Below are 24,913 nucleotides of genomic sequence, written 5' to 3'. Positions count from 1 at the left end.
CCATCCAAAACTCTGCCCTTTGTGTCTATCCTTTCCCCATGCTTGTTACTGCTGCTAACCTGTCACCAGAGGTGGTGAAAAGCCATGAAGCAACAAAAGCTGCATTTGTTGCTGGAGATTCCTGACAATATTTTTCTTTTCCCAAGTACCTTTTTTACATTATTCATTCCACTAGTACAGATTAGGGGTTCACCTGCCTGAAAACACCCTCAAGGAGAAGGAACTTGGAGTACTGGTGGACAGTAAGTTACCCATGGGACAGCAATGTGCCCTTGTGGCCAAGAAGGCCAACGATAAGCTGGGATACATTAAGAAAGTGTTTCCAGCAGGTCGAGGGAGGATGTGCTGCCCCTCTACTCTGTCCTAGTGAGACCATATCTGGAGTACTGGGTCCAGTTTTGGGCTCCCCATATCAAGAGGGACAGAGATGTACTGGAGAGAGTCCAGTGGATGGCTACAAGGATGATCAGGAGACTGGGACATCTGTCATCTGAGGAAAGGCTGAGAGACCTGGGGCTGTTTAGTCTGGAGAAGACTGAGAGGATCTTATTAATGTTTACAAATATCTGAAGGCTGGGTGTCAAGAAGAAGGGCTACTCTTTTTTCAGTGATAGAACAAGGGGCAATGGAATACAGGAAGTTCTACCCCAATATGAGAACAAAAGTTTTTACTCTAAGGTTGCTAGAGCACTGGAACAGGCTGCCTAGAGAGGTTATGGACTCTCCTTCCCTGTCTGGATGTGTTGTTCCTCTGTGACCTGCCAGACATGATCCTGCTTTGGGAGGATACATTTGGTTGGATTTCATCTCCAGAAGTCCCTTCCACCCCCTACCATTCTATGATTCTCTGATTCATCTTTTTAATAGTACTAATCACAGAAATCCCCTTCCATCCCCTCCACTCTCCCCTCCCAAAACCCAAGCCTTAGTTCAGGTGCTCACACACATCCCCTTAAGGTATCCAAAGCATCAGCACATGGCAGGTAGATAGGACAGAGGCCCATGGCACCCAGGACTTGTCTTATAAACATGACAAGTAGGACACCAGTACCTTCTCAAAAGGTACTACACATCCACGTCACCAAACACTGATGGCTAATATATAATATATATGGCTAATATATAATATATTGGGATATAATTCCTATATCCCAACTTCTTACTAATTTCAGAGCATAATTAACTTAATACAGTTCAGAGCATTTACGGATTCTAAAAGTTAAAGTGACAGTCACATGAATATAAGAGCCCTTATTGTTATTGCTATAAAAATAAAGTGCAAAGTTGGAAGACTTATTTGTGAGCACAGCATCTATAACATGATGATTAACCCACATATTGAATTTGATTCAGACATTTTTAACATCATCCTTCAAGAAGGTATCACACACCAAAAAAGACAAAATATGCAAAAAATAGACAATGTTTGGCATTTTTCTAAAAAAAAAAAAAAAAAAAAAAAAAAAAAAGAAGAAAGAGAAACTAAGCAAACCATTTAGATTCTTATCTATTTCGGTCTAAAAAATCATAAAGAAGATTTATTCTTGTTATTTATTAGATACTTCTCAGAACATAAAAACTCAGGGAACCAAAGAAACCATTAGGAAACAAGTGGTTTTTACTGAATGCAACATATTGTTGATATTGAAAGCACTCCCAAAGGATGCTGAGGAGACCAGAAGTATAAATGTATAAAAAGTATTTGATAAATTAATCACGAATAAATGCATCATGTATTATCACACAATATCCAATACCTTTAACTTTGCCAGTCCTCAAAACCCAATAATGGGTGCACGTTGGGATGTTACACAACAGAATGACTTTACATGTTCTGATACTTATGATTCTTACTACCATTATTCTATTTTGATTCAATGTGGTTTTATATGTGCTGTACTTAGTCAGTACAGCTGTTCATAACAGAAAATTAAGATTAAGTAACTGAAGTGGGATGTTTAGAGCACATCCATTAAAGGCAGTTGAACCTGTATGTAGACAAAATCAAAATTAAAATGGATTTAATTGTCCCTAAAACTGTTTTCAAGTCATGTAAATTTGGATTCTACTATCTCACTGCATACAGTCATATTCAAAGTCCTGTATCTTTTCTTCTACTGACCAAAGTCGTATCTTTTCTTCTATTATGTATTGCTTTTTTTTAAATTAATGATCATTTCCTACAGTATTATTATTTTTATATCACTGTGAACATGATGAAGTCTAAATAGACAAGAAGAATTTCCATTATAAAATGACAAAAAAGTGACACTGAAATACCACACAGGCAGCAGAAGAATAAGAAAACTTCAGTCTTGGAGGAACTCAGGTGTTAATGGTTCAGATGCTGACAAAACAGGAGACAAATCAAGAAGGATGAAGACAGAAAGAAGTCCTTAAAAATAAATAAATCAAGCAGATTTAATTTAGAAGATTAAGTTACTTTGAAAATTTTCACCATTGTCAAGTAGCCAAGAAGTCACTGCTGATTTTGGAAGGGAAAGTTACCAAAGCCAGATACTGCAGTATATTGGAAAGTAATGAAATTGAGGTAGTGGGAATAAAAAAAGCTTTTAATGCAGTTGGCATAGGGAAAGAGTGAGCATATACAGTCTTAAAAGCTGAAGGCAAGCAACACAAGTCCTAGAACATTATAGGAAATAAAGAATGTCTCAGTCGGAATTAAAATCACCCATTCCTGTTCCTGGAGGGGCTTTCTGAGTGGGGAATGAAGCAGAAGAAGAAGACATTGATTGCTCAGTCTGCCACCACAGAGGCCTTGACACAACCTAGGTATTGACACATGTTGACATTAGGATAACTTTATTTATAAAAAGATACACATACTCATGTATATGAACATGCATATCTGGAAATTACTTTGATTAAAATTACACAGTCAAGTTTTGGGACACTAATTAACTTTTCTTTCAGAGAGCACCTTTTAGGAACAGGCTTAACACCTTGAAACGAAATAAAATTTCATTTTCAAAGGGGCTGATATTATTCTATTTGCCTTCAACCCAATGGATATGCACTTATGATCTGTAAAATAAAATATTACAGAGCTCAATATAAACCTATTGCCTAATTTTTTGTATCATATCAGCAATATATAAGAAAATACAGTTCCCAAAGGTCGGTGGCTATATTGCTGGTTTCCTTCACTGACTCAAAGAAAAATGCAGACATTACATTTGCTAATCAAGAAAATAATGGTCCACTTCTCAGCAGCAACACAGCAGCTATTGTAAAGCACCCTGCTTCCTGCAACATGATATTTGCATTAAGGCACCTTCTGCTGCTCTAAAGTATTCAGGCATTACACTAATAGCATTTGTATGGCCAATCTTGAATTGACTTAGTAATGTAGAAGCCATCACTTAGAATCCGAAATGGGCAGGGAAATGCTTTTCCTGTTCTTTGAACAGATATTTTTAAAGTATCTCCCTGGAACTAATGAAGAGAGGGTAATGCAAAGAGAAAGGTCCCCACCTCTCCTCCTAGGGGCCGTGCCCCATGCCTGAACATGAAAGGAACAGATTTAATGCTCTGTAACTTCTCTGTTTCTAGAAGTTAGTGAGTGAGCTCTGGCAAATAGCAGGAGAACATATGTTGCCTCCCTTGCTTTCTTCCTACCACTCCATTTGCCCATTCTCACGCAGCTGGGTCCATATGAATGCCACAGATGAACACACCTCCCTCCATCACAGGGGTGGGAATAGACTGCTGGGGTCATTGATGCTCCTGTACCTACCAGAACTTGTCTGCTAATATCACAGTGCTAACAGTAGAGCAGCTTTCTACAGTTCTTTCTTCTAGTTTCTTGGACTCAGGATACTAAATAAATTATAACAGTACTGCCTCTGTCAAAGGTGTAGTTGGTGCTTTATGGTGAATTGTCACTATTATTTTTCAAGATGAACTGAGCCAGGCAAAAGTATAAATTACAAAGGGAGCAGAGGGTTTAAAAGCAAGGCAAGAAATAAATGGCTATTATATTTGCCTGAGTACAATACAGAATTTATAATCAGAACAATTAGCTCTGTCTATTCCACTAAAATGTTGCTCCCCTCTTTTTTCTGGCCTTCTCCTATTTCATTGTTGCCAAGCTCACAAGTAATGAAGTAATGTGTGGTTTTGGCCCCCACACTAAAAACTCTTAAGAAGGGGAAGAAAAGTGTCCTACATGGCATCTCCTTCATCAACACAACAGGACACATGAGCTAAACTGAAAGGCAAGGCAAAAGCAGCTGCTTCACAGAAATTGGTATAAATTTCTGCTCTGACTTCATTCTGCAATAGAATCCAGCCCAGGCTGGATTACTGTGGCCTTGCCTTATGCCACATGGAGCAAAAATGAAGGAACACGTCCTGGAATACATCCAGGTACATCAAAGACAAGACAGTGAATGGGAGTAGTCAGCATGGATTCACCAAGGGGAAGTTCTGCTTGAACAACCTGATAACTAATGATGAAATGACTGACTTGCTGATATTGTCCACTTTGACTTCAGTAAGACTTTCAGCACTATCCCTTAAGATCCTCATAAAGAAGCTGAAGTATGGGCTGGATAAGCAGACAGTGAGGTGGACTGACAACTGCCTGAACAGCCAGGCTCAGAGGGTGCTCATCAGTGGCACAGAGTCTAGTTGGAAGCCAGCACCTAGCAGTCTCCCTCAAAGGTCAACACTGGGTCCAGTCCTGTTTAAAACCTTCATTAATGACCTGGGTGATGGGACAGAGAGCATCCTCAGCAAGTTTGCTGATTACAGGAAATGAGGAGGAAGAGCTGGTACACCAGAGAGCTTTGCTGTCATCCAGAGGGACCTGGATGGGTCCCAGAAAAATGGGCTGACAGAAACCTCGTGTTGTTGGAGAAGTGCAAAGTCTTGTACCTGAGAAGGAACAACCCTAGGACACAGTTAGATGCTGTGGGCCATCCAGCTGGGAAGCAGCTTGGCAGAAAAGGGCCTGGGGATGCTGGTGGACAAAACAGAAGCACAGAATGGTTTGGGTTGGAAGAGACCTTAAAGATCATCTAGTTTCAACTCCTCCCTGGCCAGGGACACCTTCCACTAACTTAGTTTGCTGAAGGCCCCAAAAAGTATTGCAAAAAGGATGGAAAAAATATCCAGCAAAGGTCACTTTATCAGAAATCTACAGTTCTCCACAATTTAACCTCATGTATCCAATGCCAAACAACTGCTAACGAAAAACATTCTTTCTGAAGGAAAACTTTCTTATTATACAGTTACAAGAAGCAAGGTAGAAAAGTATCATTAATTTGGACTGAAGAATTAGAAATTTATTTTAAAGCATCATTTAAATATAGCAAAACCAATAAACCAGGCTTGAAAATGTAAACTGGAAAGTGCCATATATAGTTCAAGGCCTGCATCTTTTTTTTTAGAGTCCTTACATAAAGATCTGTTAACTACATAACTTAGCAGTGCTAGGCCCTTAGCTACTGCTTCACCAACTCCTTACCTGCCTATTAGATGGCTTTTGCGCTTGAAGGAAAACATTTATTCATATATTTAATGTTATTAGGTGCAGTTATTAAAATTAAAGCAGCAAGTTACTACTTTTTTCATCCGTTTCATGAGTGCCTGTTTAAATATAATTCAGCTGCTAGAAACCAGGGATCACTAGAAGCAGGAAATTTATGAAAGTTTACACCAATAATTTTGTTTATGAAGTAACTTTGTTTAAAGAGCATACAGGAACTGCACTGAGGGATACTTTTAAAGTTTTCTCCAGGTGTCATAAGCACTTTTAAAGCAGTAAGAGAAAGAAATGTCAGAGAACAGGTAAGTAAAAAAAATCACAGGAAGAATAAAATCTGGCAATCCTCAGTGTTTGCTCTCCAAACACCAATGTTATACCATGAGTTCAAACAATTTAAAAATCTTTTAAATGCATTTACTTCTCTTTACACCATCTTACTGTATTTCACAAATACAATATCATAAATTAAGGAAACTCTGATAATAAAACTAGAGGGGGAGAGACATTTTCTGTAACTATGTTTGGAAAATTTCTGTATAATCTCAAGATTTGTGGAAAATGAGCTCTGTGCAACTGAAACCAGAAGCAAAATGTACCATTTAGCATAGAATGGTCACATTTTTAAGCATCCCCTCGTTTTCCTCTTCTGAAAAATGTTCAGCTTTCTTGTAATAGCTCAATCCCAAGTGATTTATCTATGGATGTTAGCCTCACAACTGAAATGCTTTATTGCTTTTTCATAATGAAACTTAAAGCTTCAACATCTCCAGACACTCTAGGGAAAGGAAGACAGAGCATCAAGGCAGTGATAAGGAGCTTAAAATTTGAAAGTCACACCCAAAGCCACCCAAAGAGCTCTCAGCTTCATTATTTTACTTTTTTTTGTCATTGTCAGAGGGCGGGGGAAAATGAACAAGTGCTAAATGGAGGAGAAAAAAAACTTAAGTGCATCACTAGTGCACACTAATTGCTTTTGTCTCATTTTTTTCCCCTCAGCATGTTAATTTGCTGTTTCAGTTTTTGTTTTGTTTCTAAGCTGCCTGAATATAGAAAATAAAAAAAAAAAGAAAAACAAAAAAAGAAAAACAAAAAAGAAAAACTACACTGAATGGAAAATTGAACAAAATGGAATACAAAACACTTCCCCACTCTTTCTGTGGTTTGTGTATTGATCTCAGGCTGGGAGCTTCAAAAAACGTTCTCCATTTAGAGGCTAATCAGCATCTGTATGAAACAGCAGATAGTTCACAACAAGGGAAAAACTCAATCCAGCCCAAGAATTAGCTACTTGTGCAAAGCTGAGTCATGCCAGTGAGGTCAACACAGGGACTTGAGCTGCTGCTTCCAGTCATATTGTACCTGCTGGAGACAAAAAGAGGCCCTGAGATCTTCACAGACATCATTCCAGGACCCCCATCAGCCTTGCATTTGTCTGCAGGAAGGGAGAATGTCTGGTTATGCTATTCCCCCATCCTGAAGTAGTGCTATGCAGTGTCCTTTCTGATAATACCCTAGGCAAAATTCAAAATGCAATGTTTCTGAGAGTGGGATTCATAGAGAAAGGTACTTTTAATAAGGACATCTCTAAACGTGACTGAATTCCCACCATCATCAATGGTGACATTTGAATTCTGACATTCATCTGGAATGGAAAGGAAATTTCAAAGTGCACCCAAGCCCAGGGAATTACTGCACGTCTAGAAGATAAATACGATATAAAGTATGCCATGAAGAATCCTAAGGGTACCATCACACACAGTACACAGCACTTTACTGAGATTTCTTTTGTCTTCCTTCACACAAATAGTGTCACAATTCTAACATAAGCTCATTATCCATAATTGGATCACAATTACCATTCATTCTTATTAAAATTATTACTAAAATTAGTATGCAATGGAGTTAAGATTACCCCTATAGCAGAGGTTCATGCAGACTAAAAAGTGTTCATACAAGAATGTGTTAAGTGAATTTGCTGTTTAAACATGTTAAATTTTGTTTTATGGAAATTCTTCAAGAAATAGAAACATGTTTCCAAACACAAACCCATTCTTTTTACGTCTCTGTGGCCTAATATAGGTAGAAGTACAGCAAGAGTGACTTCCTTCACGGGAACAACAGCAGAGATACAGAGAGGTTTACTCAATATACATTGTCCCCAAAGGAAAAATAAATTGCAGATAGCTGCTCTGCAGAGTATTCCTACAGAGCAAACCAGAAAGTTTAACCATCCATGCTAAGAACAAGGCAGTGAAAATATTTGCCTAGCAATAACAAACCAGGGGATAACACCCCAAGTCTGGAATAAGCCAAAGCCTTGAAGGTTGAGCCATGATCCCAAGAGTCTTCCAATATAGGAGTACCAAGATTATTTCACAAAATTATAGAAATGAAAAAGATGGTAAAAGAGAAGCAGCAGAAAGACAAGAAAAGGTCAGTGTAACCCTTAGGTGAGTGGGCCCTCGGATAAAAAAAACACTGAGGAAAACTAGTGTTTGAAAGAAGCTTGAGGCTGTGAGTAAAGAAACCATCCCCTGATGTCCAGTGAGACCAAAGTGCAGTAAATTGGATTTTATAAACAAGCAGGACAGCATCAGTGAAATATTTCCACTGGCATTCATAAGCTTTTCTACACTTAAATGAAGCTCAACACCTTGAACTCTGGACAAAGCAAGAGTCGGTAATAAAATTGTATTAATGTTACTTTGTTTAGGAGAAAAACAGTACTAAGATAATTATTCCCAGCTTTGGGATCATCTCTCTTTCTCTCTGATATTCCCAAAGACTGCAGTGTCCAAACCCAAAGATGAAAGGTTTTTAACTTGTTTGGGACAAGGCTATTCTCATTTCCTTTTGGTGTGGCTTGGGGAAGGTTAAGCAGTTCTCCTATTCACTGAACTTCTTAGTCCCTGAAGAAAAGTCTCAGTAAATAACTCTGAAAAAATCTGACTACAAGAAAGGAAGTAAAATACGACCAAGTCTAAGAAACTTAAACTCTCTCTTCAACATCCTGTGAAAGTTTGGCAATGCATTCTGTTTTCCAAGCTCATCATGAATATTAAAAGTTAATTTTTTATATCAATTAGAAGCAGCTAATCTCACGGATGAGCACAGAGAGATGACTGATGTCAGAAGCAGCAGGGCTGAAAGAAACTGGTAACAAAATTTATGCCTTCAGGCCGGGTATAAAGCTCAACCTGAAATTCTGATGAATCACAAGAACTGAGTTTCCAGTACAAATGGGCAACCTCCCATTAAAAACTGACTGTATAGGAGAATTCGAAGATTAGAAGAATCAGCTTGTGCTTTAAGATGGTTTCACATAATTATATGTCAGTAAACTACCCCCAGACAAGATGTAGGATGTGCTACATTCAAAAATATGGATGAGAAACAGGGTAATCAGAGATGTGAAAGAAAACAGTATATACTAGAAGAAAAAAATATACATTTTCACCACAGTTGAAGCACAGTTGCACATAGTAACTATTTGGCCTCTCTAACCTATAAAAAAATACCTGACCATCTCAAAATTATAGGTCAAATAAAAATCAGCAAATATAAATGTTTCATTTTTCAAAAATCTATCCAAATGTATAGAATACCTACAAAATTGCAGACAAATAGCTAAAGGTTTATTATTATTATTATTTGAAAACAGATTAAACAGAAGTCTCTGATTTCAGGGCATAGTGAATATATTGTATCATATCAGGTCTGAACAAAAAAAGTGGAAAACACAGAAGAGAACCCTTTCATTTTTGGTAATAAGACCACACACAGGGACCAACTTTAAATGAAATGCTACCTATCTTTTGTTTTTTTCTTCTTATAAACTGAAATAAAACACCCTACAAAACAAATCTAAATCCCTTTAATTTGAACTAAATGAAGCACTTACGTTCAAATGAGTGAAAACATCCAGTTGACCCATATTTATTTTTAGCACAGTCATTGAACTGAAAAGACCAATTATTTTTAGTTTCAATCATTCCATGAGATGAAAAACTGAGGGACATTAGAAAAGCAAGAAGGAATAATAGGAATTTTTATTATGGCAAAAGTGTAATGGATAAGCACATTATTATTCTCTTACAAAATTCTGTGGACCAATTATTAAAATGGAAAGAGAAGTGTAAGGTGATGCTGCAGAATAATAGGAAGAAGAACAGCAAGAATAGGAAAGAGTACAGAAAAATGCTTACAAAGATTATTTAAATTGGAAAGTAGTCAAATCCAAAGTAAGTAATAAAAACCATAAACAGTTTATAGGTTTCAGTCTTTGCCTCATAACACTAGGTGGGAATACTTAATTAAAGCTCAGCACATTAAGAGTTCTCCAAGGAAGTATTTTTCCACAGAACACGTAATTAGACTCTATGGTCTGGAGCATCACAAAACGAAGAAATCAGCAAAAAATTATGATATTAGATGTTATTGCAAGCATACCCAGAATCCTAGTAATCATTGTTATTGGCTGGAATATAAAGTATCACTTGCAGCCAATTTCTAGTTGTGAAGAATTGAAGTACGTTTTCCAGGACAGCAGATTTGCCTGCTGCAGGTTCTTCCCTCTCAAGATGACCACTTTCAGAAGATGTATATTCAACAAAAAGTACTTGATTCAGCACCTGATCTAAAAAGCTGGAAGCAAGGGACTACATTTCAGATGCAGTGAATGACAAAGCTCCTATCAGAGCTAAATGAGAGATATTTTATCAGCAGTGGAGTCTATCCTGAATTGAACAGTTACAGGAATCTACTTTTAAAATGTATTATTCTTATTCTAGATAACTAAATTTAGAGGTCTATAAACCCACCCTGAAGTCAGGGCAAACTGAATCACCATCCTGAGTACCACCTAGCATATTAATTCTTAAATTTCTGGCGTGCACCTCACAAAACAACAGCAAAATCATCTCCTCTGTTACTCTCAGATGCAATGAGATATCAGAATTAATCTAGCCAGATTTTTTTCCACTTTTCTGAAAATACATGTAGTAAGAAATTAAGTGTCCGTGGCCTTGTCTCCTAGAATTTGGCCTAACCCAAATCAAGCATCTAAAGCTAACTGTACAAGGGAAGGCCTCAAAGCTAGCATTTCTACCATAAAACTGTTTTTTATTACATTTATCATAAAAAATATAACTAAGTTAAATGTTCCACTAATATGGATTAAATACAGCCCTGTGCATTTTACGTAAGACTCTAGGATACATTTATAGGAACCAAGGACATGTTATACATCCACGTGGCTCAACGACTGAAAGGCAGCATGGTTAATATCCACAGATGGCTTCCCCCATCAGTGTGCATCAGTCTTTCATTATCAAAAAGCAAGGCAGAGGTAGAAACCTAAGCCAAAGCTAGCCATCAAAATCCTCTTTTTAAATCACAATTTATAATCACTTTTGTTGCCCTGAGGATCTTTGTTCAGGATTCATTTCAGTGTTTAAAAATCCAAGTCCTCACACCTAATAAAACGAAAAGCACACCACCAATGTTCTACACAGCCATGCTTGCATGCTGGAGAGCATTATTTGGCCTCAATCAGTCACAAGTCTTGTTTTGAGAACAATAAAGGGATTGTTCTAAATGCACTTGAAATACCAACAAGCCATCTTCCATCCCAGCAAACCAAAATGAGAGAGAAAGTGGAGCTCCCTTCAGAACCTGCTACTGCTCCATCTGCCTGCTTGCAATCAGGAGGGGAGACTGATTCATCCCCAAGACCTCTCCAAAGAGGTAACATGCTGTGAAAATACACTCCTCTGGGTCTGCTGAGACAAAATAAAACCACCCTCTGTGGCAGAAGCAAAGATCTGTGGAAAAAACACTCAGCAGAGTACCCAGCACCACTCTGAGGACTCAGCACCCACCCACGCCACTGACTGGCAGGCATGGGATGAGAAAAAAGCCCCCAGGGGCTCCTGGTGTGGCTGACAGAGTGGGTGACACACATCTCTGATGAGCTGAATAGGCATCTTGAGCCTCTTCTCTCTCTTCCCACAGACTTAGGAGACTGGTACCTAACAAGCAAGTAGGAAGAATTTGGCCCTGAGGGCCTTATATAAAGACCTGGATGTCAAGTGACACCCTTTCCTCTATGTAATAGCTTCTAGGTGAGGATGCTCAGAACTACAAAATACCTATCATCTACTACAAGGCAGCTTGTGCACTACAAACTACTTGCTACAAATGCATTGGTTGTTCATTGAAAAGCAGTATCATCAACAGCAAAGAAAAAACTGAAATAGAAGACCTGGTTTAATTTTAGCAGCTTCTCATTTTAATTACTATATATTTATTTATCTCAGCTTTCCCCTTAACCTTGATTTGCTGGTTGGAATAGCAGAGAAGTAATTCTGGTGAATAAACACTGATATTTAATTACATAAAATATTCTGCAAGCATTCACATTACAAATAAACTCAACCTGAAATCTGTGTGTTCTGACTAATTTTAGGACTTGAGTTTTATCAAAAAAAAAAAAAAAAAAAAGCATGGAAAATCTTGACATGCACATCTCTGCCTCCAAACAGACAAATGAGAAAGGAAGACAAATAAAGGGCAAGCCAGTAGTTTCTACAAGCTGGAGATGGGAGACTGAGGGGAGGGAAATGACAAAAAAAACTGTTAAAAAAATAATTTTAATGTAAGATTTTAAAGGTGTGTTCTCCTGAGAAAGTGTTAATTTGGCATATTGCATCTACACAAGTTTGTGTTAAAAATATATTCTACTGGGATAAAGAAACAAGAGGAATACATTAACTAGAGAAAGTTAAAGTTCATGGTTTAATTTTTGCTTATTTAACAAGGAATGCTAACACAGCCCTAAGAACATACCAAGGAGAGAAAGGAAAAAAAAAAAAAGAAAAAGGAAAAAAAAAGTAATTTTAAGAAAGGCTGGAGTGTCCCTTTTACAATGGAAGGGGGAAAAGAAGCAAAAGGAAATGTTTCTTTTTATTTATAAGGAGCATTGCTGGAAGGCTAACCATCCACCCCCCTGACTCCAAACCAGAGCAGGCAAGTCCAGAGATGTCTTACTTCACTGAGCTGCATTGCTGGGAGACTGGGTTAGGCAAAGACAAAGAAAGAAGCCAAAAAATTAAGTGAGATGACAACTATTACCATATTTCACAGTCAAATCAGATGGCACTTCAATCCAGGAGGGCTATAAATCCAAATAATTTTTCAAAATCAATTTGAAGACTCCTTAGAATCATTGCCCTAAATTATCCAGGGCATCACAATAAATACTGTCTCCAAAGCTGTTAAAGTTGTAGCCCCTGAGATGTCTTTTTTCACTATTGTCTTCCCCAGAAGTCTTGACAATAGACACAACCTGCACCTTGGGTGAAAAAAGAGACACTGAGAACAATACACCAAACTTTGTAAGGGGGGGAAATAAAGAGGGGGAAGAAAAAAACACAGAACTTGCCATTTTTCTTTGCCATGCAAAGTTACACCAAGATTACAGAATCAAAGACTATCTCCAGTTGGAAAGGATCCTTGAGTCCAACTCCCTGCTCCTTGCTGGACTACCTAAAACTAAAGTGGATGACTAAGAGCATCATCCAGACACCTCCTGAACTTCAGCAGGCTGGGTGCCATGACCACCTCTCTGGGAAGCCCTTTTGCTGACCTTCTCAGTGCCATCAACCCAAACCTCCAGATCTCTTTCTGCAGCTTTTCATCCCCCTGTTTGTACATATAATCAGGATTACCCTGTCCCAGGTGGAGAATCCAGCACCTGCTGTGATAACCCAGCACACTGGTCTATCCAGGTCTACATGTTAATGTCTTATTTAATGATTCAGTGATCAGCAATAATACTACAAAGTTTTCTTAATTGTCTTTTTCCCATAATGGAGGCTACAGTGAAGGAATGTTGGGTCTTTAGAGGATGCTGAGCTTTATACCCAGTCTTGAACAGGAAGTGACAGTCATGATTGTTGGGATCTTTGACTTACAGTCTTTGCATGGCTGATTATTCCTCAGCTATCCCAATGCCTGCATTACAGCTTTACCTCTGGAACAAGGCAAAAGGAAGCTACTAAGCTCCCTGCTTTCCAAAGGCAAGGTGGCACCTCACACACCCACCTTCTCACCTGAGGCCTTCAATCAAAGTGCTCTTTTTAATTCCGTTTTTTTATCAGTAAAGAAACTTTACACTGACAGAACGTGCTGGACTGTCCAAGCCAACACAAATACATCTCTGAAGTGCCTTGACTACTTCAGTAGCTGCCTGGGAGGTGCCACAGCAAGGAGGAACTGATGAAGCTTTCAGGAGACTTGCTTTGGACTGCCTTAAGAGAAGAACAACCAACACTGGTAAGGTGGACCATTTGTGAAATTAAAATAATCAGGGAAATGGAAAATCACTATTTTGATAGAAACTAACAGGATTTGCAGGTTAAGAAAAATGATGCTATTCCAGTCAATGGGAGAACTCAAGACCTTCAGAAGGACAACCTTACCTACAGTCTTCCTCATAGTTAGTTCTTGTTCAAAGAATTTACTTTTCAAGAGGTTAAGAATGAGAAGAGGAACTGTTTCAGACGTTACCACTTAGTTCCAACAAAGCAGTTGAACAATAAATGGCAAGATCTGTGTGTAAAACACACTTTGTGAACTTTCAGAAGAAGGGATTTATGAACACCCATTGTTTCTTCTTCCAGTATCAGAATCAAGGCATGACTGTGGAAACAACTTTTCCACATGACTTGGAAACATAGTAATATGATGGGCAATTAAAAAAAATACACTTCAATATGACAGAAAACCAAAAATGCTATTATAAGAAATTAAACCAATGACATGATTACATTTGAAACTTTTCAGCATAACACACCAAAGACTACATAAAAAACTTCAGTGTAAAACAAAGTTATAAGTACAAATGAAGTGCTGATATTGAACTTAGCTAAATTTTTAATGCCTTGAATCATCATCTTTTGAAGGAACTGTTACCTAACACTCTAAAAAACAAACCAAAAAAACCCCCCAAATAAACAAATACAAAAAAACTGAAGCAAAATTACCAGTAGTTGATGCAATATTATTCTGATACATTATACCACAAAGGACATCTTATTTCTAAAGTGGAGAACATGAAGTAATTAAAAGGATTCTTGTTTTTCTGAGCAGCAGTCTACCCACAGCTTTCAAGACTGGTATTATAATGGTTCCATACCGTGAAGCTGTTGTTGACATTTTTTGTGCTCGATTCAGCTACGCTGGCATCTGAAAGGTCAACTTCATCAAATATTAGAGACTGCAAATGGAAAAGAACATAAAAACATTAAACATAGTCTGAGTCCACTTTCAGGTATGCTTACAGTCTTGACTTTTATTTTCTGGTGTCCACTCCAATTGGAAAGTAAAAATAGGAAAAAGAAAGTAGTGAAAACTAGAAAACACTAATGGTGTGATAAAACTTCCTATCTTACCCCGTAAACACAGCTCTATTTGCTATCAAAGTGGTACATCAGAGGATTAAAAAAGTAACTCTAAAAGTATGTATTGCTTTAAAATCTCTTTTAAAGGTATTTTTAATAAATGTAGCTTTGGGGCATCTACTGTGTAGCATAAATGTGGCCTCAGAGGAAAGAGATTCACACTTAATAAAATATATATTAATCTGGTTTGGAATAGAACTCTAAATTCAAGAAGGGGAACTTATGATACAGAAGGGGAATTCAAGGTAAAGTATCCAGACAAGAAAATGGAGCTCAAGGGCCTGAAGAGATCCCTTCCACTCCTTTGTTTGATGTTCCATTAAGAGAAACATCAGAAATATTCAAGCTCCCCAGCCTCTGGCAAAGGATTAATTAGGTTCTGTTAAACTCATGATGGGTTTTGAAGCACAGAAGGCAAGACCAACAAAAATGCCTTCCCTTTTTTTTTTTGGTCATTCCATGTCCTTCCTCTTCTATGTCATTGGGAGGAGAGTCAGTGTTGGGGGAATCTGAATTCACCATTATGGAGTATCAGCACAATTGCCCACTTATTGTAGCTCATTTTCTTATCTTTATGGCACAGATGACACTGCCATTCTCAGAGCCCTTCTCTGCCATATTTATTAAGTCTTACATAACTGCTCATGATAGCACCATGTGCAGAGAAGTGTGACAAGAGAGGCACTTCAGAGCTGGGCTCCATGGAGAGATGATGTTTCCCTTGACTCACCACTGCCACGCAATTGGGCACAAAGGAATCACAGTCACACAGTCCTAGAAAGAAAGGGCTCAATGCCTTAGGAACAGTTTTAGTGAGAGGATCAGGCTATAGAAGATGACAGGGACCTGAAGCACCTCACCTACAGCTCCCATAAATCACTGCAACCCTGTAAAGAAGAGTAATGCCCACTGCTATGCAACAGCAGAACCTGAGCCAGCCCAACAAGGCAAGAGGTGCTCAGTCCCAGCCCTAAAGGGGAAGGAGGAAATGGCTTTCAGAAACAAGACAAGTACTCCCCCAAGACCACCCCCATTTTCCCACCAAAAATCTCTGTTGATGGGAAATAGCTTTTCCCCTCATAGCTCAGTTTTGGCAGAGAATCTTCCTACCTTGATTACACATGACCATTTTTCTACCTTGTCAATGGCAATATCAGCATCAAACTAGAGAAGTTTTAATGGAATTCAGCTTGAGACGTAACTTTTGACCATTATCCAATTTTTACTTTTTTTTTTTTTTTCTTCTGGTACATTAGATTTGACTGTCTGAGAGCCACTACCAGAAAAAAAAACCCCACAGCTCCTTAAGATTACTTTATTATTTGTCTGAATAGTCAAAAAGTTTGAAAGAACTGTGATAGACTGGTGATTAATCTTGATTTATTTTTAAGTTTTTCTTAAAGTTAATTTCTCACTACATCCTAAATACAGCAGTTTTAAAATAAAACAATCACTAAAAATCATTAAATTATTATTATTGCACTTACAAATCCAAAAGAATTCAGTTATAAGTATATGGTATTGGACAATAGGAGCATAGAATTACCTTTGAATCCTTAGCATAGTAAAGGGTACGACCTCGAAGTTTGAAATAACGTTTTTTCCACCTCTGAAAAGAACTGGTTTGCTTCAGTAGTAATCCTTCTTTTATACTTGTCTGAAAAACATTATTATACAGAAGACAAGGTAAATACATATCTAAATACATATCTAAACAGCTACAAATATAAAGTTATGCTTCTAAAAAATTATGTTACACCTCATGTAATTGTTAATTTAAATTTGTATCTAGTGACATAAAATTGAGAATAATTCTTTGGATAATCAGACCTTGCATTGCTATTTTTCAAACCATGACAACGTTGGCAAAATGCTTATTAGACATGGAAACTGAAAAGGCAGTCAAGAGGCATATAATTATTGTGAAGATGAACACAAATAATTAATTTGTCTGGATAGCTGCAATCCACCAATACTAAAGTGAGAAACAATAATAATAAAAAAAAAAGCTAAAAACCATCTACAGAAGGTCACTTCCAGTTCCAAATTTGATTATGCTAAGGAGAAAAACAGTTTCCACATAGGGACTAACAAGGTACTTAAACGTGTGTCTGACTCAAGCACATGAATTATGCCTTTAAAATAGAGGGAATGATGGAGAATGATGCAAGTCACGTATGACCTCAGGAGCGGTGCTGAACTGAAGCCTTCAGCATGAACTCAGCTTCCCATTAGGAATAATTATTACATGGAAAATGTGAGAACGGTAACACATAGAGATATTTTTACCAGGCAGTTATTTTTAGTCAAAAAAACCAATTCACCAATCCAAACCTTTTCACTGCAGACTGAACTCAGCCCATAAAACCCCATTTTTCAAAATGAGTAACATAGGAATCAGTGTGGTTTAAAAATTGATGATGCTTTTGCTAGCAGGTATGGGATTCATCCAACTGACTACAGAAATTCTTCACTTAATCAGGTATAACATTTCACAGCATCCTAATTGCACGAATCTTGACATGCATTTTCTGCACCTTTTCAGCACACAAAGGGTATGAGAAAAAGCAATTATTTTTGGATGCAATATTCCAAAATGGTCTCTAATATTTCCAGAATATTTTCAATTTGTAGTGTAATAAAATGATGCGAATCTTATAATACAATTTCTAGACAATGTGGTATAAATATCAGATGAAGCCTTTTAGAGACCTAACAAAGACCTGACCTAAAGTTCAGAAGCATTTTCTTCTGTTATCAGACATCAAACTCTCCTTACCTTTAATGCAAGTGATAAAAATACAGAAAAAACAGAAAGCACTGCAATGTACCTACGATTTCCTTGAAATGAGAAACATCACTGTTATGTAAATTCATCACACCCTTCATTTAGATACTTCTAATGTCACAAACTAAGAACACGGTCCAACAATCACTAAACAATTGAATTAATGCTCTCAAAAAAAAACCAAAAAACCCCAAAAAACACCAGTACTCTCAGATAAAAGATCCCAGTTGAAAGTTTAGATTTATCTCAATACCTTTCACATGCCAACAACCTGGACCAATGCATAAGGTCAGCCCTCCTGGTCCAGCTAAGGGGTAGCAATCCCCTGCAGAAGGGGCTGCTCACCACACACCATTTTAAAATTGCTTCCCATTTGCTGACCAGACCCTAAGAGTAGCTAGTTTGACATGACATAAATAGATTTAATCAGTTAACAAATACAAACACTTATTCAAAGCTGTTTGGTTTAGCCCTGCAGAACTTCTGTTTCATATCACTTTCAGAAGCTCGTCTCATGATGACCTTCTTGCCCAGGTAGCCAAGAAGGCCAATGGCATCCTGGCCTGTATCAGGAACAGCGTGGCCAGCAGATCCAGCGAAGGGATTCTGCCCCTGTACTCAGCCCTGATGAGGCCACACCTCGAGTACTGTGTCCAGTTCTGGGCCCCTCAGTTCAGGAAGTATACCGAGGTGCTGGAGCAGGTCCAAAGGAGGGCAACCAGGCTGGTGAAGGGACTCGAGCACAGATCCTATGAGGAGAGGCTGAGGGAGCTGGGGCTGTTCAGCCTGGAGAAGAGGAGGCTCCGAGGAGATCTCATCACTCTCTACAACTCCCTGAAAAGAGGGGGTAGCCAGGGGGGGGTTGGTCTCTTCTCCCAGGCAATTCTCAGCAAGACAAGAGGGCATGGTCTCAAGTTGTGCCAGGGGAGGTTTAGGTTGGACATTAGAAAGAATTTCTTTACGGAGAGAGTGATCAGGCATTGGAATGGGCTGCCCAGGGAAGTAGTGGATTCTCCATCCCTGGAGATATTTAAAAAGAGACTGGATGTGGCACTCAGTGCCATGGGCTGGTAACTGCAGTGGTAGTGGATCAAGGGTTGGACTTGATGATCTCTGAGGTCCCTTCCAAACTACCTGATTCTATGATTCTATGATTCATGGGATGGCAGCAGGTGACTTGTGTGTTTAGCAAGGGCTGGAAGCTGTAAAACCAGAGAAATTCAGTTCCAAGGAAACAGTACTCCACATACACAGGAGACACTGACTTACTAGAAGAGTTTCCAAAATGGAAATAAATACACATTCCCTAAAACATACTATGTATACTAGGACACAGAGATCATACATTATACAGAGTATTTTCAGGAATTGTAAAATCTGTTCAAAGAGCACAGATCTCCCTAAACCTTGAGCTTTTACTCACTAAGGAATTAATTAACTCTAGCATGTCACTTTTATGCCCACATAAGATATTTCCCCTAGTTCTACTCATGCCTTAAAACACTAGCATCCCCCAAATCAAACCAGTATATTAAAAATTAAATTAGCCATTTAAATAAACTCCCTAAAGTTGGCAGTAAACAACCATGCAGGCTCTACTGGATGTATTTCTGTTTCAAAATATTTTTTTAAAAAATACATTTAAAATATTTTAAAAATACATTTACCCAAGAAATGTAAGCACTTCATGAAGTAAATTCACAAAATTTACATTTTACCACCCAAAGATATACTAGAGTTTAAGCATCTTAAATAGACAATTGCATGGCTGAAGGCATCAAAATGAAGCATAAAGCCTTGGCCCAACACCCTTCATCAACTCCATCTAGCCTTTAAAATGTGCAATAAACTTTCCAGCAAGCATTCAAGTCATTAGGTAATCCACTACTCATGCTTTCCTGAATCTACCTGCTTACAGTAATATGAGATTGGAAGGGACCTCTCAGGTTGATGAATTTGGGTCCACATTATTGCCTACAACCAGGTAAATGCCAAGTTTTTCAAAAGCATTGACCAGAGCTACCCCTTAAGAAAGAGATCAGTACCTTTTTCTCTCCCAATGGCAATTAAGACAGTGTTCCAAGAGCTCACTGTTCTGAGAAACCTTCTAATTAATCTCAGTTGGATATTAAATCTGCAGTATAAGCAACAATCCCTGCCAGTTATATTAACTACCTTCCTACTGTAATTTAAGAGAAACAAGAAGTGCATATCCCACAATCCCACATTACTTCTCACTTTTATGGAGTCACCTCTCATCTCCTTGCCAAACCTTCTGACTGTCCCATACAGCATCTTGTATCATAAAATCATACAATTGTCTGGGTTGGAAGGGACCTCAGAGATCATCAAGTCCAACCCTTGATCCACTACCACTGCAGTTACCAGCCCATGGCACTGAGTGCCACATCCAGTCTCTTTTTAAATATCTCCAGGGATGGAGAATCCACTACTTCCCTGGGCAGCCCATTCCAATGTCTGATCACCCTCTTGGTAAAGAAATTCTTTCTAATATCCAACCTAAACCTCCCCCGGCACAACTTTAGACCATGCCCTCTTGTCTTGTTGAAAGTCATCTGGGAAAAGAGACCAGCCCTCCCCGGCTACCTCCTCCTTTCAGGGAGTTGTAGAGAGTGATGAGGTCTCCCCTGAGCCTCCTCTTCTCCAGACTGAACAGCCCCAGCTCCCTCAGCCTCTCCTCATAGGGTACCATCTGGTAATGCAGCATCCTTCCAGAAGTATGGGACTATAGTAAGAATGGAATGGAATGGAATGGAATGGAATGGAATGGAATGGAATGGAATGGAATGGAATGGAATGGAACGGAACTAGACTAGAATAGAATCACTAGCAATCTTAACTACTTTATTCATTATCAGTTAGGAAAACGATTCACAATATTACAATCACAACATCACAGTGTTCTACAACGGAGCATTTTCCTGAAAAACTCTGAATCATAAAAACCATTACCACATTTTATACAATTAAGAAGTTGTACCTATTTGCACAATCATCCAAGAACATTTGATGCAACTCTACATTATCATAATTTAAATGACAAAAATAAATGGGATTTGTGGGTATTTTGGTCACTAAAATGAGAGCATCTTTCAGCATATTTCTGAACATTCATTATATAACATTTGAAATTTCAAAACAAATAGTTTTTATTTTGAAAACGATCAATAACATTGCCTTACTTCTAATTCACTGTTTGTAAAATTCCCAAATTTGTGCAAGAGTCTATTTTTTTACTGCTGCCACTGGTAGGAAGATGCAAAGAAAAAAAGAAAATATTCTGAATTTAGAAAGAAAATCAGTAAACTGATTATGGATGCACTATTGGCAACCATAAACTAAAACACTGAATGATTAAAATGTCTGCTACTCCTTTTCAGGTGTGTCAGTAGACATGCTGCTCAAAATGCAACAGGAGAGTGAAGAATATCAGGAAATGTCTTAAAGTGAGAGAGAATGAAAATGAGAACAGGAAATGCCATAAAAGAGGGCAGGTCAAATGTGAAAAGGAAATAAAGAGGGTGAAAGAATTTTAAGATCACCTCGCAGCAGATGGTTGTGCTTTGACTAAAGTGTCCCTTAAGTACCTTAAAAGATGAAAGACAGCGAGGGTGTTGGCAGGATCATTTTTCAGCAGAGGTATGAAAAGGGTACCCGAGGATTAAAAGATGACAGCAAAGAAGCACATCAAATGCTTGGCATCTGTCTTTACCAGTGAAGATGGGGAGATTGTATCTCACCCCACACATTCCTTGTAACATCAGAACAGCCACATCAACATGAAGCACACGTACAGGAAGCACCAGACCTGCCAAATCACTAAGTCCTGTGGACCAGATGGCACTGGCCTGAGAGCCTTGAAGGTTCTGAAAGGACCACTGAGAGTAATTTATAATCCTGTTAAGACAGTAGGGTCCACAGAAAAGAATAACATTGCTGGGCCCACACACACCTGATGGGAAAAACTAAACAGAGCTTTTGTAAAGGAAAATACAGCCTTGCTACCTGTAGAGAGTTCAGGGAATGGAGAGGAGAGCATGCGGATAAATGAAGACCCAGTGGCCTCAGATTTTCAGAGAGCCTTTGACAAGGCTTTGCGCCAGACTGAAGAAACTAAGTTATAATGGAACTGAAAAAACAGGCTTTTTGTGGACTGGAGGTTGCTTGGTACGTAGGGAGCACAAGTAGGACTTAAAAAGCACTCTGTCTCCTGGATTCCCAAGGAATCAGGTTTATGCAGATTCAGGGACTTAAAGAAGGATCACACAGTGACATCTTCAGATTAGCAGAAGACACCAAGCTCCTCTGAGTTGTCAAATTTCATGCCTATGGCAAGGAACTGAAAGGATGTTATAAAACTGAGCAAGAAGCAACAGACAAGCTTCAGCTCAGGTCAATGAAACATGCTCTGCTTTGGCTCAAAAACCCCATGCAGCACTACAGACTGGGGACAGAGTGGTTGGAGAGCAGCCAGGCAGAAAGGGACCTGGGAGTCTGGATTGACAGGAAGCTGAACACGAGCCAGCAGTGTGCCCAGGTGGCCAAGAAGGCCAATGGCATCCTGGTATGTACCAGAAACAGCGTCACCAGCAGGTCCAAGGAGGTGATTCTGCCCCTATACTCAGCCCTGGTAAGGCCACACCTTGAGTACTGTGTTCAGTTCTGGGCCCCTCAGTTCAAGAAGGATATTGAGGTCCTCGAACAGGTCCAAAGGAGGGCAACCAAGCTGGTGAAGGGACTCGACACAGATCCTATGAGGAGAGGCTGAGGGAGCTGGGGGTGTTCAGCCTGAAGAAGAGGAGGCTCAGGGGAGACCCCATCACTCTCTACAACTCCCTGAAAGGAGGATGAAGCCAGGCGGGGGTTGGTCTCTTTTCCCAGGCAACTCTCAGTAAGACAAGAGGGCACGGTCTTAAATTGTGGCGGAGGAAGTTCAGATTGGATATTAGAAAGAATTTTTTCACGGAAAGGGTGATCAGACATTGGAACGGGCTGCCTGGGGAGGTGGTGGACTCTTTGTCCATGGAGACATTTAAAAAGCGACTCAATATGGCACTCAGTGCCATAGTCTAGTGACTGTGGCGGTAGTTGATCAAGGGTTGGACTCGATGATCTCTGAGGTCCCTTCCAACCCAGCCGATTCTATGATTCTATGATTCTATGAAATCCCACAATATTGGAGCAATGTGATGAAACTACGTTGAGAGCAGCCCAACAAAGACAAACCCAGCGTACCTTTACATAGCAGGTAGTGATTTTATGAAGCTTGCTTTCACAAGAGACTGTAGAGACAAACAGCATCAACAAGTTCCAAAGAGGAACAAACAAATTCAGGAGCAGCAGTTCTGTATGCAGCCCCTTTAATTCACTATGGGAAGTACCAAGGGAATGGACTGCAGTCAAACTCATGTGCTGCTCCCACAACAGCCTTTCCTATTCCACTGCTGAAGATGTACTGATGCCCATGATGAAGATGTATGATTCAGCAAAAAAAATTCACAGGTAGGATTTTTCCTGCTATGCTGACAATCTCTTTTGCTGATGTTTGTGTTTGAAAGTGGACCTAGGTCCTCACTTACCAAAACAATTAATATTTTGATTGTGATGGACCAGGCCATTAAAGGCAAAAAAAAAAAAAAAAAAGGTATTTAGTACTGTTTAACACCCTCCTGTGACACTTCCTATTATATGACTTTGCAGTTGAGTACTGAAATAAAATCAGTCCTCTTTAAGTATTGAGGAGAGTTTGGTAAATTTTCACTGACTGGCCAGGTACAGATGCCCTCAGACAGCCTTCATAACACTGCAAGCCAAAGACCCAGAGACCCTTAAAATATTCCATGTGTTCAGAAGATTAAAAAATCACTTTTATTATTAAAAAATGTGCCAATCACGGTCTTGATTTTTATTAAAGTTATGATCTGACAATTCCATGCTTGGGATTTTCTTGGCAAACTCTATATACCACCTTCCATTACTGTCACTTATGCTGACAAGGTTTTCTTTTATCTACCAAGAATAAAAATTTCATCAGCTGCTCAATGCAAGGTTACATTTTTATTAAAGATTCCTGAACATCAGGAAGGGAGCCTGACATCTGAAAATTAAAACAAAAGGAAGAACTATGTTATACCTATGAACTTATACAGCTAAAAATAGCCAAAATAAAATTGAAAAGCATGATCATGTCATGATCACTATTTAATAGTGCTTTAATTTCAAGACAATCTTAACAAAAAAAGCACCATCAAGAACTGATCACACAGTAGAACATGTGGAGCTATATTTGGGGGGAGGCGGTACCTAAAGCACTGTGCTTGTACCAACTGAGATGTCCCAGACTGCTGCTGCACAGGGTTCCTTTATCACAGAGAAGTCACAGAACATGGCAAGTTGCATATGCTCAGAAAGTCACTGTTAATGACAATTATCCCTGTCCCATTAAAGCAAAAAAGGTCTGGATAGCTTTGAGAAAACAGCTTTTCAAAAATCTTGGAATGAAAGCCAGCCTCACTCTCCCCACTCCTCACCACAACACTAACCTGTGATTAAGCGTCATGATTTTTATGTAACAATAAAAGTGTGTTTTTCCAAAGCTAGTCTTATATTTCATATTTTTGGGCCCCTTTATGTGGGTGGACTTTAGCCTAAGTGAAACTATATTAAAAATAAATGCAATTATAAAGCTTACAAAAAGCAGTCTGCTCTCAATTTTGCTCTCCCTTCATGTCCCCTTCTAAGCTACACTGAGGAAACACATTTTGCATTACTGTTGTTAAAATAAGTAAACACATAAATACATAAATAAATAGCTTTCAGCTTCCTCTTTGTGGAATATATGGTAGTGTGGTAAAATATGAACTAAATATGAACTAAATATGAAATTGTAGAGAAATTGTCATAATAAAAATATCTTAATAGCAAAGTGAAGTGCAGATAGAAGATTAATTTTAAAATAGATGTTATAGCACATCTCAAAAAATGAGCAAAATATTGCCATATAAGGATGAAACATTACACTGGGAAGTGAAAAACAAACAAGCTATTTTAGATATGAACTTGATACTAGATTGAGAATTGGAGAAGAAACTTTATCTGCAGTTCAAGTATTTAAATTCCTAACTTCCACCC

General features: G+C 38.6%; 1 protein-coding gene across 1 annotated transcript in view; it reads right to left on the bottom strand.

Annotated features, from left to right (window-relative positions):
- DGKH (diacylglycerol kinase eta) overlaps positions 1-24,913 on the bottom strand; it is a 157,736-nt gene that overhangs the window by 48,691 nt on the left and 84,132 nt on the right. The window contains exons 3-4 of the mRNA XM_030469081.1: positions 16,520-16,630; positions 14,709-14,789 (exon numbers count right to left, since the gene is read on the bottom strand). Coding sequence (XP_030324941.1) covers positions 14,709-14,789; positions 16,520-16,630 — 192 coding nt within the window. The remainder of the gene's footprint in view (positions 1-14,708; positions 14,790-16,519; positions 16,631-24,913) is intronic.

Source organism: Calypte anna, chromosome 1 (genome assembly GCF_003957555.1).
Source record: "Calypte anna isolate BGI_N300 chromosome 1, bCalAnn1_v1.p, whole genome shotgun sequence".
NCBI lineage: Eukaryota > Metazoa > Chordata > Aves > Apodiformes > Trochilidae > Calypte > Calypte anna.
This window is presented reverse-complemented; position numbering and strand designations above follow the sequence as displayed.